At 28.1% G+C, this 19,699-nt stretch overlaps 1 protein-coding gene across 1 annotated transcript in view; it reads left to right on the top strand.

Annotated features, from left to right (window-relative positions):
- Positions 1-19,699, top strand: part of LOC113387691 (guanine nucleotide-releasing factor 2) — a gene marked incomplete in the record, with an annotated part of 99,819 nt that overhangs the window by 53,598 nt on the left and 26,522 nt on the right. The window contains 5 exon segments of the mRNA XM_026625054.1: positions 6,094-6,168; positions 8,276-8,779; positions 11,686-11,803; positions 11,867-11,976; positions 14,791-15,030. Coding sequence (XP_026480839.1) covers positions 6,094-6,168; positions 8,276-8,779; positions 11,686-11,803; positions 11,867-11,976; positions 14,791-15,030 — 1,047 coding nt within the window.

Here is a 19,699-nt window from a genome sequence, read left to right as displayed (position 1 = left end):
ATTAGTTTGTATATATTTTGTCTGGAAGTTTTATACACTTTCTACAGAAAACATGGTATAATCCAATCCAAGTCTTTTTTTGGTCTTTCGACCTATTGATTACGTTTCAAGTTTTTCAGATTCTTTTTTGATTCTGGATTTTGTGTATAATTGTAAATAATACCACTGAGCTTATACAAAATTTTCAAATTTCTGCGAGGAGAGATAGAAAATGAATTAAGTGTTTCTTCTTTGACCTGCTTTTTGAAAAGTTTCAAGTAACATTCAATGAATTGAAGGAAATTCAATAAAAAATATATATGTAGAGCAGGGCGAGGCACAAAGGTCCAATTTGACTTTGAGCAAATATAAATTTTATTATGAATGAAAAACGGGACGAAAAGTATCACATATGTTTCTCCTGGTTCTAAACTACCTCCCTGTCAATTTTCATCTAAATCGGTTCAGCCGTTCGTGAGTTATAAGTGTTCTAACTTAAGCGATCCTCTTTTATATATATATATAGATAAATAACTATATAAATTCTTTTAAGACGATATATTAAATAAAAAGTAAAAAAATTATAATATAATCTTTATTGTTTTTAACGTTACGACATAATATTTTATGTCATGATCAATAGTTAATGGATAAGAGTCTCACATAGATATACATGCACTTTTTATATATTTTATTTGATGGATTATTTTTTATTGAAACATTTTTTCAAACTTATAATAATCTTAACTAATCTTATATATATATTTGTGAGGAAACTTCAATTAAACACATATTTACTTCCACAACTTTAATAATACTACTTGCTTATTTACTTATTTACTTTTAATGATATACTAAATGAGTTTTTCATTGTTTTACAAAAAGTTGTCGACACAAGTGTTTAGGTCAATAAATGGCTTAATGATTTATTAGTCAAACAATACAATCAATATATATTTTTTATTATTGAGGATTTATATATTTTCAACTATATTAAGAAAATAGATTCTAAACACATGGAACTGTCATTCATTCTGCAAATTCAATAAAACTGTCCCAAGCCCTATAATAAATTATTAACTTCCCAAAGAAGTTTATGTTTTCATCAAAAAATCCGATTTGCTAATTTTATGTTTTCTCGACGTTTCAAGCCATTCTGAATCGAATGAGACCAAATTTGGAAAAAGTATGTGTGTGTGTGTGTGTGTGTGTGAACAGATTTTTTTAGATATATATATGAACCAACACATAAATCAATACAGTTAATTATATCCAAAAAATCATATTAATGAACATTTTTGATACTAATTATTGAAATTTTATAAATTTCTGAAGTTCTTTGTTAAAATTATTATATTTAAATTTCCCCAAAAAATTAGTATTGCCCGATTGTTGTAGAACATATTCCTTTCTCCCTCTAACATATGGTGAAAGAAAGAGATAGATGCTAATAACTAAACAAGCCTGAAGTTTTTCACTTTAAACGCGCTGTCAACCGGACGTAATGGACGTTTTTAAATTCATAATGCTTAAACTTAATAATAATTGCACAATTTAGAGTTATTAAGATAAACTTATAAAATGTGTGTGTGTGTGTGTGTGATTAGTGTTATTATTTTAAATAAAGTACGATTTTAAACATAAACCAGGTATGTAATCATAAAATATCTTGTGAGTACCATTTTGTCCTACTACTGTTACATTACATATTCAATACAACTACTATTATTTCACTTTCATTATCAATGTCCGTAATTTCCGCACATTTCGATATCATATGGTTCTTTGTAATTCATAATTTTATTTGCGTGGGCTAAAACTTGTTGTCCAAGTTCAACAGATGCTGACATTGGCCGCAGCCTTTAATTCGTAGTATTGAGACATTTTACATATATGGAATTATCCATAAATGGTTACGCGAACAATTCATATATATCTCGTTTTATTATCGCAACAATTGTACATTTATACATTTGTGTTTGTTTAACGAGAAAAAAAATCATCATGGCCGGAAAGAGCAGATTATTTGTAGGGACTCCGGAGAGTTTTCAGTCGTTGTAATGATTTTAGTGAGAGAAGTTGATATATTTTAGTTTGTGCTAGTGGAGTGTTTATGAATTCAAATAATTCCAATTTAATTTGTTTTATTGGTGTGTGCTTGTTGAGAATTTATGGCAGGTAAAATGTCGCTTTTTTATTTTGCAAGCGTGTTATGGGTTTATTTTGCCAATTAAACTTTGTTCAATTTGTCATTCTATTTTTTAACTCTTCTAATAATGACAGTTTACTTATGAACTATAGATTGATAATTCTATTAGTTTTTTAGACTTTAAGATTATTAGAAATGAAAATATTATTTTTACTAATTGCTATCTGAAACTAACTTATTACTCAAAAAGGTATGTAAATTATTTTTCGTCAAGTTCAAATTATTTTCCGTGATTATTTATTATACACTTTAATATAATAAAAATAGAGACTTGATTTAACATCAATAAGTAAATAGAAAATTTATCTAAAATCTATGTCCTTAATTGAAATTTGGTCTAAAATCGACAATGATACTAGAAATTTGACTCAAAATCGATAATGAAAATTAAAAATTGATCTGAAATTTATAATGAAGGTAAAAAATTTAATTAACATCGATGATCAATATAGAAAATTGATATAAAATCCATAAAAAATAACAAAAAAATGATATATTTTTAAACGAATTAATAAACATGTTCTTCAAAAAATTCATAATAATTCAAAACCATATTTTCTGAACATATGATTAATTTTATAGACGCTTTTAATAAATCATCCTATCGTTCTATAAAAAGAAAAAAAAAGAGAAGATTTGTGGAATCTTGTTTTATTATTCCAATTCTTTTAGTGTCAATAAAAGTAACGTAAGTGTTTACTTACTTTTTGACAGATATCAAACTTTAAGTAATATTTGTAAATTTTATTTATGTTTTAATATTTAACCTTGTTATCATTTTTTTTAATTATTAATTTAGCGTAAGTTATTGTAATCGTCCAAAAATCGAAAACGAATTTTTTTGCATATCTTCACGTTTTGAAGGTTTCTGAACATTCTGGCATACCTTAAAAAAATTGATCTGTGTGTGTAATATGTATGTATGTGCGGATACAAATTTTTGTGCCAATTAGTTTCTGCCAAGAGCAGGTCTAGCCGTTTCTGCAAAGATTGCAGAAAATGGAAATTAAGTTTTTAAGAGAACCGATTTGAATGTTGAATAAAAATATTCCATTTGTATTGAACAATTGATTAAGTTTTTGCAAAGGCAGGTCTAGCGGTTTTTGAGATATAGATTTTTTTTTTAAATGCCGTTTGGCGATCGAAAATCAGATATTTGTTAATTTGAATCAACCGATAAAAATGGTTATCAAAAAAATTTCAAGAAATTTTCAATATTTTCAGAGAAAAAAATTCAAAGTTTTCACAAAATATTAGTAGTTTCGAAAAAGGAAATTTTCAGTACTCAATTTTTTTGAATGTTTACGTAATTTTCAAAAATGTTCAGAAAAAATCAAAATTCTCGAAAAAATCTAGTTTCCTTTTCTGAGCTTTTAAAAGTTTTAAATTACTGTTCGGGAAGTTCCAGTAACTTTCTTTACGGCATGATGTCATGCTGTCTTAGTTTTTAATTACTTTTCCTTATCATAATTAGGTCGAGAAAAAAAATAAAATAATCGTTTATAAAACTTAGAATTTTTTTTAAAAAAAAATTGAGGAACAAACTTGTAGATCGATATTGCTTATCACTATTTATTAACTCATTAATTAATTTTAATTAAAAATTAATTAAGCAATTAAAATAATTTTATTTTAATTCGCTGAGACTTCGATTAAAATAGCAGCACGTTGAGAATGTTTGTAATATATGATGAGATATGATATGTTTAGATATGATTTTAATGTTTATATATTTGTATATATATATATATATATATATATATATATATATATATATATATAATTATGTATATATGTACTTTGGTATGTTTGTGTGTCCATTATAAAATACTATTTGTTTTTCTGAATCTCTGCCAAAACTTTTGAAATGTTTTTGAGTGATTAGCGAGCATTTTATTCGCCGAGACCGTTTGCTGCTTCACTTTTATATATTTATATATACATATATACATATATGTATATATGTATGTACATATACATATATATTTATATATAACTTTGCTTATTTCTACACGAAATTAGTTAAGCTGGTTAGTTCATCAAAGACGTCTCACGAAATAGATGCATTCGGTATAAAAAAAATTCGAAAACAGAACGTTTAAGTCTGATTTGAATATTGTTTATTTTTTAATTATTTTTATTTAATACTTAATGATTTTAAATTATTAGTTACTGATATTTAAATGTTTTTGTTGAAGTGATCTAAAAGTTGTGAGTCTAATGAAAAAGTTCATAAATATTTTACAAGTTTTATCTAAAAGTGTACAAACGTCATATAACGATCGAAATTTGTATATTTATTAATTGTTGAATGTGTTTTTATAGTTTTGTGTTTTCTAATACAAAATATAAATATTTGCCAATTTATCCAGAAAGTGTGCAAGGGAAAAATAGGATTTAAGGGTCTTATATGAAAAACTGTTTTGGCAAGTAATATATTCATATAAATCTGTTTGATAAACAATTTTCTTACTCCACATTGGGGTGTATTTGTTACGTAGCAGCTACGTGGCGCGTGTTTCATAGATTTATCATACAAATTCGAGATTGTATTAATGAATAAAGAATAAATATAAGTTATATCTATGTATTAGTAAAAATGATTTATTTTAATTTAAAAATTTTAATTCTTGTTTATAATGTTTTGTGTGCTTGTGTGCTTTTTCGTTCTGAACTGCTAAATGATGACACATATTAGTGTCGAAACGTACATAGTATTTAAAAATTTTGATGATATATGCACATACATATACGTCAATTTTTATTTGTAATATTTCGTCTTCGCTCTTTTGTGTCGAAACTAACGAAAATATTTAATAATTTCAAAAATATAATATATACACATATATAAAATGTACACATTTTTTTATTTTTTTATTCAGCAATTTTTAAACAGAAGTTACATTCACGCAACACAGAGGAAACTTTTATTTCGTTGAAAAGCTAACTGTTACGTCTTCGAAACGTGGTTGTTACGTATATTACGTATGTTATTTTTAACATAGATTATTTGTTTTTGTTTGTTATGAATGATAAAAAAGTTTACTATAAAAACAACAGTTAAAATAAATATATAGGCTATCTCGAATATATTATACTCCATGAATAGATGAAGTGCAAGTTGTTAAAAAAAATCTCGACAGTATTAATTTTTTTCTTTCATACATTAGGTAAACAGTGTGTAAATTAGGTTAATAAACATTCAAATAAAATATTAGTTGCTACATTCACAAAAGGTTTTTTCTTAAGTTTAAAGACACATCAATGTTCATTTTGTAAAATGTAAACGTTGCAAGAACGCAACCGTTACGTATTCACATAACGTGTTGTTACGTAACGATAACGTTGTTTTTTTCATTGCAAAGTTGTTATCAATTCTTTAAGCTTTATTCACTTTCTATCAATATTTTTACATGATTTTTACAATCGTTTACCGTTTAATGTTTATGAAATTCCAGACTTTGCAAATAACAAGATTATATATATAAATACACACCAAGTAATTGCTAAAGAATGTGTTCGATTCGATGTTTGCAAAATGCGTTTATCTAAACGTATACAAACATGAGACTTTGCTAAAACAAACTTATTGGAATCGGAAAACATTCTGCGTTTATCGATTGAAAATAAACACGAGAAAAAAATAAAAACAAGATAAAGGATATTTTTATATATTAATCTAATAATTAAAAAAAATAGTAGTAAATTATTTATAAAGAAAAAGTTAAACTTAAATTTATTTTTTTAACAATCTTTGATATGATACAGAGATTTCTATTTTTTTATTTTTTTATAAAATTTTTTTCTGTAATTGAAATACCCAACATATAAAATGTATTAATATTATAATTATGCATGATTATTTTGTATAATCAAATTAAAATTATTTTCTTTCTCATTTTCAGGCAACAATTGCTGGGATGAGGCCAATTTAAATACTTCAGTCCCGAGTGATACACATAGGCATTCTAACGAATCCGGTAAGTGTAGTTATATAAACAAATTGATAATATAAATAGTAACTAGTGGTGCATGGCATCGTGCCTTATGGCAAATTGCTGAAACTTCCCGTACCGAATACTAAATTATGAAAAAAAATTTTGAAAAAATTAGATTTTTGAGAAATTTTAAATTTTTTGAAAGAAATTAACTTTTTTTTATATTGTTTTTTTTTGTATTTTGATTTTTTTTCGAAAATTTTGAAGATTTTTTTTTCAAGCAATCGCGCTGCGTGGCTAATTTCGAAATATCAAAGCGCGTAGGCGCCGCGTAGTCGTCTAACGTGTAAACATTGGCACCGAACCCATATAAATGTACAGAAAGTTTGTACTTACTATTATAATCTTTATGAAATATCTGATAATGCGATGTACATACGTCTAATGTTCATTTTTGACCGACAAATGGCATTATTTTTAATAACAACATTGTTAATAACAATAGATCTTTTCTCAAATTAAGATTAGTCTCTTAACGTCCGATAAAATAATTTTCTCAATAAATTTAATTCACATCAATTCTTGGAAATATGAGATAAGGCCCTTTAAACCTAACTCCGCTTGATCAAGTTTTGTTTATTACTTTTCATGTAAACATATAGAAACGTTGTCGTCTAATTTATAAGCTCTTATATTTTGTCTGTAAAATACGAATAATGAAAGTAAAATAGTATTTATAACTTTAAAATTTTATCTTATGTGAAACTAGGTGTAAATGCCATTTTACCTGAGGGCAGGTGACATGAACTAACCTATAAATTCATTTTTACAATTATTATATCATTGGAAAATATTAGTTCAATAAACATTCAATTAACTTCCCGTAGGGTAAGTTATAGTAATGGGCCGAAAATCGAAAATGAAAATTTTTGCATTTCTCGACGTGTTGAAGGTTTCTGAACATTTGGAAGGGCATACCTCAGAAAAAATGAATGTGTGTGTATATATGTATGTGAGGATACACACGGTTTTTCATCAACGTTTTCGGGCGCACGGATCGACCGATTGTAATGGTTCAAAAACATTCGATTCCTATTGATAGGGAGATGTGATTAGTTTTTGGCAAAGGCAGGTCCACTCGTTATGGAGTTACGCAGCAAAGAGTACAGAAATTAGAAATCGAGTTTTTGAGAGAACGGAGCGTCCGATTTGATTGATTCAAAAAACATTCAATTTGTAATGATGGGTAGAAGTGGTCATTAGTTTTTGGCAAAGGCAGGTCCAGATGTTTTGGAGATACGGAGCAAAATATGAAAAAATGCCAGTTTTTGAGAGAACTAAGCGTCCGATTTGAATGATTCAAAAAACTTTTTGCTTGTGTTGACAAAATGATTGCTTTTAGAAAAAAAATATTCTAATTTTTTTTTTTCAAAGAAAAAATTATTTTTGTTTATCGAAAATAATTCAGATTTTAATTTTAATTCTTGCCATACACCACTAATTCTTAATTTTTTTTATTACATACCATTCATCAAGAATTTTACAAGTACAACAATAATTTTATTTCATTTTTTTTTTTTTCTAAAAAAATTTTTTTGTATATCGAAAATAATTCAGACTTTATTTTTAATTTTGACTAAAGTTCTAATATACTTTAAACAAATATTTTCAACTTTGCAATTCAGTTTATATAATTCTTATAAATATTAGACAATGTTACAGTATTTATTTTTAATAATCTATTTGAAAACATTTAATATTCCTCAAACATTTCATTACGGTACAGGAAGTTCCAGCAATTTGCCTTAAGGCACGATTCCATACATCACTAGTTACTTGGAATAATTGGAAAAATTTAGTTCAATAAACATTTAATTAAAATATTAGTTGCGTTTACAAAAAGTTTTTTCTTAGGGTGAAAAACACATCAACGTTTATTCCGCAAAATATAAACGTTGCAAAAACGCAACCATTCATGTGTCCAACGTATTCATGTATAAATAAAAAAATATGTTACGTAACATCAATGTTGTTATTACGTTACAAAGTTGTTATCAAGCTTTAGTATATTTTGTATAACAAATTCTTATTCAGCTTGCTGGTGTCTCTCGTATTATTCTCAATTAAGTTTCCTTTATCTTTTATCCAGGATTTGCCAGCATGCAGTCTCTCCGAAGCAGCTGCCAGTCCTTCACCAAGCGTTCATCCCAGCAGAGCTACACAGGCTTCACCTCGAGCAACGGCATCAGCCAAAACCACTCCACCAGAACCATCTCTGACAACATGGTCCAGACGAGCTCATCATCATTCTTCACCAAAGAAGCAACATCCTCATCATCATACAACTCAGTCACATCACACGATAATGATGTCATGAAAATGAATATCAACATGATGGCAAACGCTTTCTCGAATATGATGAATTCCAATAATTTGGAAGGATTTAATAAGTCGACTAGTGAGGCTAGTCAGGTTGTCAGTAGGAGGAGTGGTAAGGAGAAGACTGGGATGAATGTGCAGAGCAGTTTTGAACAGTTTTCAAATGAGAAGAAGACGGTTGTTACTAAAAGTGTGGTCAAGTCGGGGCAGCTTGTGCAGACTGATGAATTTAATATGAGTTCGGATGTTTGTGATAATTTTAGCACTGTGGGAGGTAAGATGATAAATGATAGATATACTTATATATATATATATATATATATATATAGATTTATACTAGATGACCCGACAAATGTTGTTCTGTACCCAAGTCTATAATTCAAAAGTTACAATTTTTTTAATATCCTTTCATATAATTTTTAATATCCTTTTTGATGTCCTGCCTTTGTGATTCATTTATGGTCTTGACATAAGCAGTATAAGAAATTCAAAATAAAATAATATAGTATCTCTGGTAAAAGAACAATATCACACTTGATTTTACAACACAACATAATTGATTCAATAATTTAGTCTATAATTTTCATATCAGTTGCTGTTTGGCAATTATAATTTCTAAAGTATATTTTCCCTAATAATAATTTAATAAACATCATTGTTTATGTTCAAATCTTAGGTGATTTAATTTGTAAAATCTAGTTCATATGTGCACTCTTCCTTCAATCTAATGTAAGATCAACTTGCTAAATATTCCATATCCAATGCCAAACGAATGAATTTTTGATACATAAAACAATATTTTAAATCATTTTTTTAACATGTAGAAATATTTTTTTGTATTGTTGAATAATTTAGTAAAGTAAACCAAAATGTGATATGCATAAGTTTAAAAAGATAATGTATATGCAATTTAGGACTTGTTGCGTTATTTATTAAAGTGAATTATATAATTTCATCTGCCAAATATATACTGTTGACTGTATGTTATGTCATTTTAATTTCTGACGCATCACGGCTGCTTTTCGGCAATAATAATGTAGACATTACATTTTTCTTGTATGTTATATTCTAATATTATCTAGGGTTATAATTGCAGCTAAATTCAAATTTCAAGTGAATTGAGATTTCTAGCAGATGACAGTTCATATGTTTTCAATCTCAAACAATGATAAGTAGTTTTTTGTGATTTTTGCCATTTATTTCTACAATATTACTATAGTTTTATAGTTCGTTAAATCTTAAAAAAATCTTTTGACAAACTCTAAAAAGATTTATCAAAATCCGAATAACCGTTTAGGAGAAGTATCAAATCATACACCCGTACAGAACAATTTTATATCTATGATATATACAGGGTATCCCAGAACTCAACGTCGGGCCGAAACAGGGCCATAGTATTGATTTTATCTTGGAAAAAATTATCTCACGTTTTTTGAAACTTATGAGCTTTTGATTAATTTGATTTGATTAATTTTGGTTAATTTTTACTAATTTTATTCTTTTAAACTTTGGAATCGTAACCGTTAATAACATTTCTAGGACCACAATCAAAAACAATAACACAATTGCCCCAAATTTTCAAGAATTAGGAATTAAAAATTCATGGAACTCGAGTTAATTAAAAAAAAACTACCTATTTTTATCAAGGGTTGTCTACGCCTAACTTTCATTTTTAATTTTGCAATCAATTTTCTTTTAATTTCAATGTTCATAATGCGGAACTAAAAATGCATACAACTTTAAATTTTCACCCTCCTTCCACAAATCTCTATTTTAAAATTGCCATTTTAGTAATCGAATAATTTTTCACCACGCTTTCAGTCAGTGAGTGTTTTGTTTACTGAATTTTAAATGATATTTTTCTGATGTTGTGATGAAGCATTAATTTTAGTTTTAAAAAAAATCATTTTTATCAAGGGTTGTTTGCCTCTCTCATTATGCCATTATGCAAATATTTCCTCATGCGCACAAACAGTATTTAGTTGATAAATGGTTTGCATAAAGAGCAATTTTTGCAAAAAAAATAGAGAGATTGAATATTAAAATCTGAAGATATAACAATTTTTGATAGGGAACTATAGGTACCATACAAATCTGTGGCAAATTTTCCAATATCTCAATTTTTTTCGATCTCGTGGACATGCCACATAACAATATAGTTTAAAAATGAATTATTGGATTTTGATTCGTAATTCAAAAATTACCAAATTAATGCAAAAGCGCGGTAATGATATATCAAAATTTTGAAACTTCAAATGTGCCAATTCAATTTAATTAGAATCAGTTCCGGATTAAGTTGAAACTTGCAAAGACTATTAAGAGACATTTATATGTAGCGTGCTTTGCAGTGGGAAAACTATTCATATGGGTTTTGTTAGCTGCTCCTTTCACTTGTGCACCACATTTGCAATCAGTTAGTTATTTTCGTACTAAACATTTGATACTAGAAACATTGGCAAACAATGGCAAAACAACGTTTACCGGGTCAGCTAGTATATATATATATATATATATATATATATATATATAAACATATATCTTGATGTGATTTTCAGCCAGTCGTCGAAATGAAAGAAACAAATAAATACAAAATATTTATTTAAAATATAAGTTTCGACACGGATTGTGTGTCATCATTTAGCAATTCTTTGTTAACAGTATCACACCAGGAAAAAACAAAACAAACATTATTTTATAAAATAATTACATATACATTGCGAAGAAAAAAATAAAAATATTTATATAAGCTAATAATATTAACTGAAACATGTTTTGCTTTTGATTTTAGAATTGCATTGTGGATACCACATCAGGGTAAAATTTAGTTCTTACTCTTCTTTAAATTTAAAACTTGTAAATTTGATAAACAAACGAAACTTTTTGTTGCGTTGTAGAAAATTCAAATTTATACCAAAATTTTTTGATGCAAATCTTTTTTTAAATAAATTCAAACACTTAAATTCTCATTCTTTAAATAAGAAGTTGTGTATCAAAAGCAAAACATGTTTCAGTTAATATTGTTAGTTTATATATTTTTTTAATTTCTTTATTTGTAATGTATATGTAATTATTTTATAAAAAATATCAAAACATGTGTCAACGTCGAACAATTATTATATGCGAAAATATATATATATATATATATATATATATATATATATTTGTTTGTTTTTTATCCAGATGACAATCTTCCACCTGTATTACCAGAAAAAACAATAAAGAGTCGACAAAAAAGAGAAAGACACCATTCGACCTATGACAATCTTTTGGACGAAGATGAATACCAAAATAATGAAAGGTTAGTCTATCATATTATGCAATATTTACTATATACTTATTTTAATATTATTTATTATTCTAGTCTATTGAGCAATCTGTCTTCGTCCGAAGAAACATTTGAGAGACGACCCAAAGAACACTCATCTTTAGATTCAGCAGAACCACCACCGTTACCACTGAAGAAAAAACACAGTAAGTTAAATAAATTTGTGTATTAACATATTTACATTAACATAAACATAAACATTACTACATTTGAGTATTGTAAGCTTTATGCTTCAAAATTGCTTGAAAGAAAAGGAACCTATAAGTACTACCTGGACTGCCAAAGTAATTGATATACTTTTTGTATAAGAAAAGCATAAAGATACTTTTTTTAATACTTTTAAATCATAGAAGTCTGAATTAAATCCAATATTTTACTAACTTCTTTTACATCTTGTATCGATAACCAGCATACTTCATTTTTAGGATTATTTTTCAATTATTTAGTACATTTATTAACACAAATCTATCACATTTATTATGTTTTATGATGAAAACAGTCCAGATAGTACAGGTTTATAATTGGATCGATAATTATAACAAAAGCTTGATCAGGGAATCGATATTTGAAGAATTTGATGCATGTCGATATATGAGAAAAGGAGATAATGGATAAAGTGGTAGATTGAAGATAAAAAGTTAATGGATTTAAATAAATGGTTGTATCTTGATATAATAACTGGTCGTAGATAAAGTTATTGATATTCTGAAAATGTTCTGAGATAACTTTACTTCTAATTTGATATTAAGAATTATTAATATTTATCTTCATATATTAGTATTAAAAATTAATATATATATATATATATATATATATATATAATATATATATTATATTATTAATCATTTATCCATTATCTCTATATCATTATCTCAGTCACATTATTAAAGCAACACTACGAAAACAATATGAAACAACAAATGATTTGTTGAATTTGAATTGTTTATAATAAATGTTGTGTTCCTTCCTCCCCAATTTAGTGTTCCATACAGTGGCTTATTCTGGTAAGTCGCTAAATCGAATTGAAATCGAATCAATTCACTTTTTTTTTCTCAAATCTTTCCTTCTTTCGAAATAGATATAAAGCTGCAGCTTTTAGCAATTTATTTATTTGATTTTGGTTGAGGTCGGTTGGTAGTAAACAGGAGGACAAATATTAATCGGAAAGATAATTGAAACATAAACTACATTGTTCAATTTTAATTGTTTCCTCTCTCCATAGGGGCGCCACCTACTGTAGCACGTAAATCTACCCTTTGGTTTTAATTTTAGATAAGTTTTATATAGAAAAGATAAACTTGATTAATGATAACAAAATATACGGCTGTAAAATATATTTTCAACTAAATCACAAAAATGAATTTGACACGGTCAATTTGGTGTTAATAATTAAAACAAACTTATTTATTTATTTATACAATTTAATTGAGAAATACTAAATAAGAAATAATTGGTTTGGCCATTTTATTGTTGTTAAAATATTTTTAAATAAATCAGGTTCAATTCATGGAATGTTAACGACGATAAGGTTCGTGTCTATGCTAAATTGCAGTATTAGTTCTAAAAGAAGACTAAAGAGGCGCGCGGATCGCCTGTTATATTGATTAATTGATTGATTGATTGAAAAATCCTTATAAATATTTCTATTTGTTAAATTTTTTATTAGTCCTTTAATTGAAATGCTAATTCATTGAATTTTTTATGGTAATTAATTTTTTCACTTAGTACAGAAACACTCCAGATATTCTAGACAACAACCGACCACTTCTATTCTGCTTCCTAATTATTTTTATTTATTTTTTTTAATGCTTCTCGGTGGACTTTAAATTTTAGCGGATTATTTTTTAGATGTTTCTGAAGAACATGCGTGTTTTTGCATATATATTTCTTCATGATTTTATTTTTCTGAATTAAAAGTTACCTTTTGTTATATAATTTAATAATTTTTAATAGTTTCTGAAGATGGAGACATGCCATAACCTTATAGATGCAGGAAATATTTATGAATAAAAGTCTTGGTCAAAATTATTTTTTTGTTAAAAGGAGACTTAATTCAGAACAGTAAAATCATAAATGATATTAGATATCGAAAAAAATTAATTGTGTGTGTTTAATATGTAAAGCTCCGCACATCAATTGTATGTTTTATCATATATATGTAATTTTTGTTTTGTCTCAACATATTTTCAATTAATTCGAACGATAAATTTATAAAATGTGCAGGATTCTGTTCATACATATTATGTTGAAAATGCACCTTGCTTCAATCAAAACTCAAAGAAAATATTTTATACATTTTTTTCTCTTCTATCTTAACTTCATAAGGCAAGTGTTTCTGGATTTCATCGCCATAGCAAATAAAATTAGTTACTAAATGGGCAATTCTGCCTCTTAGCATAGCGTTGTCATGGCAACGCCAACTTATTCTTGTTTATTGGTAGTGAAAACTGTGAAATGTGTATCTCTTTGCTGTGCTATAAGGCGTTTTTTACAAGTAAACAAGCAAGGAAGAATGTTATGGTAAAAGAATCTTTGACGATCCAGTTATTATAAGATTATTCCTTGCATTGTTTATATGTAAAATACGCCTGATTGTAAGGCAAATAGATAAACATTTTCACAGTTTTCTCTACCAATAAACAAGCATAAGATAGCGTCGCCATGACAACTAATTGTTATGAGGCAGAATTGCTCTATATAAATTTGCTGATATGATGGCACAAACCATAGTCTCAAAACGTCCTTTACTTAAACAACATTTGATAAAATAGTGCATAAAAGATCCTACATATTGAGATTGATTTTATTTATATTTTTTAAATTATTTACAAAATATGTTGAAACAAAACTCTAAAATTACATTTTTTCTCAATTCAATAAAATTACAATTTTTTGTCAAAATCAACCCTTACTAATTGCATTCTATTTCTTTCCTCCTTCACCTCGTGACCTTTCCACAGTAATGGCATACATGGAGATGTTCGGAAACTGTTCGAGACCAGGAGGCGCCGGTATGACGATGTCGGCCTGCACGACGTCCTCATCGGCCTGCTCGGCGCAGTACATCATCGGCGGAGGAGGCGTCGGAGAATTCACGAGGCATTCGGTGCACGCCTGCGCCGCGCAGGAGCAGTGGAGCACCGGCGCAGGATTCGTTACGAGTCGGCAGGGACATCATATGGCGCATAGCGCCACCATGAGGTAAGGGATAGAAGACAAAAGTCTGAAATAATATTTATTATTATTGATTACGGCTTGTTTATGAATAAGAAAAACAATTAAAAAAAGAGTGCGCGTAAGGATCACACGCGATTGAAGTAAAACTTATTTGCTACTGTACAAAGTAGCAAATTTAAGTTAAGTAAAAATAAATACATCATATAACAATTTTGAATAATGTTTATTAGTAATATGGTAACACTCGTGATGCACACATTTATTAGTGTCAAACATTATACACATTTATATATTGATAAATTATAAATTATATATTTTTAATACCATTAATAATATTTATAATGTTTGAAAACAATAATGTAATTAAAGTCATACTTGAAATATGACATGATCGGTTTGTCATTGTAATTAGCATTTAGGACTCGAACCTTCATTAGAGAAATGAAGTAGTTGCTGATTAATAAATTCTATAATATTCTTTCACACAGTGGATTATGTTAAATAACTCCTAAACAAATATTGTTTTCGCAACTTCACTCATCATGTAATAATTGTGTTTGAAGAACTTCATGTAATTAAAATTAACATACATTCATTTACTGTTTGTATTTTTTTACTTTTTCGCTGGCGATATAATCTCATTATTTGAACAGCTGTAATATCCGTCTTGCCTAACAAATTGAAGCCATACTTTTATATTTGTTTGTAACTATTTATCAAACCCTGCACATAGCTTGATCTATGTGAACGTTAATGCAATGATCATCATCAATATTACGAGGTAATAAATTAACCATATTTGTAACGTCAACAGGCACATTTATAATTTGGCCAAATATTCCAAGTTGCCCATTTGCATGTCGCAATCGTCTAATATGCATGAAACATAGCCTAGGTGAAATTAAACATTGAGATACAGTATCTAGTTTAAGCAGATAATTTGGTATAGGTGGAAATACAAACCCGTTAAATTTACACAAAGTGGGAATTTTACCTGAATTTAATGCCTTTCGACAAGTTTGACATCCAACCTGATTATTCGAATCAATATTCAGAAAACCATTATTAAGAATTTGTTTTTGAGCTTCATTTAATATTTTTAAGTCACTTTGAAACCAAAGTCGATCACACACAAAACATACATTGCCAAAGCTATCATTTGTAAATTGTTTTTCAAACAATTTTCGTGCATTCCTAAACAAATTGAAGTCTTTATATGGAAGTTCAAATATTTCATTTGACTCTTGCAAAAGATCAGTTCTTGTCACATTATCAGTCACATTTATGCAGAATCATTAATTTACAATTGACGTGATGTAGTTGGTGTATCAGAAAAAGTAACAGCAGTACTTTCATCTAAAAAGATAACAGAATAATATGTTTAAATGTGAATAGTCGAAGCGTTTTTCAGGATTAAATAGCAAAAAGAGATTCTTACTTATGTCAATGGTGTTGACATTAACATCTAAATTGATACCTGGCTCAAGATTTTTTAATAAATTGACAGTAACCGATGTAATTTCCTGCAGTTGTTTTCTTTGACAATGTAATCTTGATCTTTCAGAGTTTGTAAAAGGCTTTGAACCTGCGTCAATTTTATAATTACTATTATAACAAATTAAAATTAGTCTTCAAAGCCATCATAAAAGAGAAACATGTAAACTTTCTTTAAATTTCCAATAAAGAAATATTGTTCTCACAATTTCACTTTTCGTGTAATTATGTTTGTAGAACTTCATTATTGACTGCTTGTTTGTTTTGACTATTTCGCTGGCAATACAGTTTCATTCTGTGAGCAACTGTAGTATCTGTCTTTTGTAAAAATATTTTCCATTTTAGTAATAACCTCAAAGGTATGTAGTAAACTCGAAAAACTCGAATAGTACAAATTACTTCAATAAACTTACATTTCTTACGCAGCGCAGATTTTTCATATGTTTCATTATTTGCGATTATTTGCTCTACAATTATTTATGGGGGACGGGATAAAATATTCTTCCGATGCTATAAAGCACGCTTTCGGTGACGTACGCACTAGGGAATGCAATACCGGTATACCGAATTACCGGTAAACCGTTCGATTTTTCGGCGGTATTTTTACCGATATTTACCCCAAAATACCGGTATTTTTGGTATATTTACATAAGCGCTATTTGATACATAATACACTAAAGTTTAAATTTCTTGGAACAGATTTATCTTTAAATTCCATAAACATTCGCATAAACAGCTATATCTTCAAGTGATTCTATGTGATAAACAAATGTCAAATATTATCTCAACTCGTCATTAAACTGAATATTTATTGCTTTACTAAGGGCTTCATATCGTGTTACAATAAATAAAATTGGAATGATAGATAATGATGTTTGTTTCATCTTTTGTAAAAATGTAACGATTTTTTAAGTGATATTTGCGCCAAAATATTTTATATCATACAGATTACCTCTGCGTAATCTTTATTTTTTTCTAACTTTATACATAATAATTATGATAATTACTAAATATTTTTGCTTCTTATAAAATATTATTTTTCGAAAACGAAGTTTGAAAATACTATAGAAGCATCACATTGTTTTGAATAACAGTACTCAACAATCATAGTAACTTATTATTTATCTCGACAAAGAATCCGATCTTAAATTAATGTAGAAAATTATTTTTATTTTAATATTAGAGATTATGCTAATTTAACACATCGGATACAGACAATACAGTTTATTATAATAATGTAATATGATCTTTTATGAGTTCTTGGTCTTTTTTACATTATTTTTATTTTAATATTAGAGATTATGCTAATTTAACACATCGGACACAGATAATACAGTTTATTATAATAATGTAATATGATCTTTATATGAGTTTTCGGTCTTTCTTACTCATAAGTTTGTTTTTGGTGAAAAGTACTCAATATACTCGATAGTGATAATGAATTAATTAAATTAGATATACTTTTGTTAAATTATTGCTTAAAAAATAAACTTATTGTTTCATTTTATTGTTTTTATTGTTTAGTTGAATATAGTTGTAGTTGTATATAATTTTTTTTATATTTGTACTTGTGAATTTCAATTTTGTTTACGTTTGTTTAAGATAATAAAAATCGACCCATATAGAAATCATATCATCGAGAGCGAATGACTCTCACTTCAGCTTGGCGTAACAATTTCCGTTGCATTTGTACGGATTTACACCCATGTCGCGCCTAAAGAAGTTTTACTTCAATAAATAAATAAATAAATAAAAGACACTGATATAATGGTTTTGAAGTTTCACTCATCATTTTTGTTCTAGTTTATCACCTTACCGGCACAGTCAACCACCACCGTCGCGTCACCTATCAACGCTTCCTGCTGCAACAGAAATCGAGATATCGACCTGCTCCACGCCCAAAAACTCGATAAGTTCTATTTCGCCGCAGAGTTCTACAAATCTAGCACCGCCTTCGCCGAAAGCCTCCAACACCAGCACCACTAGTAATTCTAGTCAAACTACGTCTGTGACTCCTCCTGCGCTGCCTCCAAAGAGACGGTCGAAGGCTAGCAGCACCTGCTCTGCGGATTCGGTGCCTCCTGCAAGCCCCACCGTTAAGCAGAGCCTGCTGCAGCAGCAGAACGAGTTGGAGAGGTCGATTTATGGGCAGCAGGAGCAGAGGTACTCGGATGCGTCTGATATGCCAGAGAGCGATAGGTAAGAAGATATATATACTCTAGTCAATGGAGCGTTTTGGTTCGGATTTTTTTACTGTGCTACGATTTGCATGAAATTATGGAATTGGGTTCATCTTACTCTCAAGTTCAAAAGTGAAAATAATTTAGACTCCGTCGCCCCCCTCGGGAGAATGTTACCTCTTCTCAGTGGTGATTTCAAAAAATGGTTTCATAAAGTTTTTCAAACAAACAAATACTTTTCAAGTTACTGTCTAGTAAAAATTCATATATTTTTGGCATTTTTCTTCGTTTTTTTTTGTAAATATCTTCAAAAATAAACATTTTAACGAAAATTATTTAATGAACAAAATTGTGTCAATTAAAATCTTAAACTAGCTGTAAGTGGAATTCTGTCTTGAGGCAATTATGGCAACGTGCCTTAAGGCAAATTGCTGGAACTTCCCGTACCGTAACGAAATGTTCGAGGAATACTGAATGTTTTCAAATAGATTATTATAAATATTGTAACATTGTCTAATATTTATAAGAATTATATAAACTGAATTGCAGAGTTGAAATTATTTATAAAGTATATTAGAACTATAGTCAGAATTAAAAATAAAATCTGAATTATTTTCGATATACAAAAAATTTAAAAAAAAAAAGTTGAAACAATTTTTTTTTCCCAAAATTAATTATTTGGTTAAGACAAGCAGAAAGTTCTTTGAATCAATTGAATCTGACGCTTAGTTTTCTCAAAAACTGCCATTTTTTACATATTTAGCTCCGTATCTTCGAAATGGCTGGGCCTGCCTTTGCCAAAAACTAATAAACACCTCTCCCAATCATTACTAATTGAATGTTTTTTAGATCATTCAAATCGAATACTCCGTTCTCTCAAAAAGTCGATTTCTATTTTCTGCACTCTTTGCTCCGTATCTCCGAAACGGCTGGACCTGCCTTAGCCAAAAACTAATCAGCTCTTCTCCTATCAATAGGAATCGAATGTTTTTGAACCATTCAAATCGGTTGATCCGTG

The sequence above is a fragment of the Ctenocephalides felis genome, unplaced genomic scaffold (genome assembly GCF_003426905.1).
Source record: "Ctenocephalides felis isolate EL2017-DRISC unplaced genomic scaffold, ASM342690v1 CF-g0.4_SCAFFOLD_03572, whole genome shotgun sequence".
Taxonomy (NCBI): Eukaryota; Metazoa; Arthropoda; class Insecta; order Siphonaptera; family Pulicidae; genus Ctenocephalides; species Ctenocephalides felis.
Note: the sequence above shows the minus strand (reverse complement) of the source record. Positions and strands in the feature narration are given on the sequence as shown.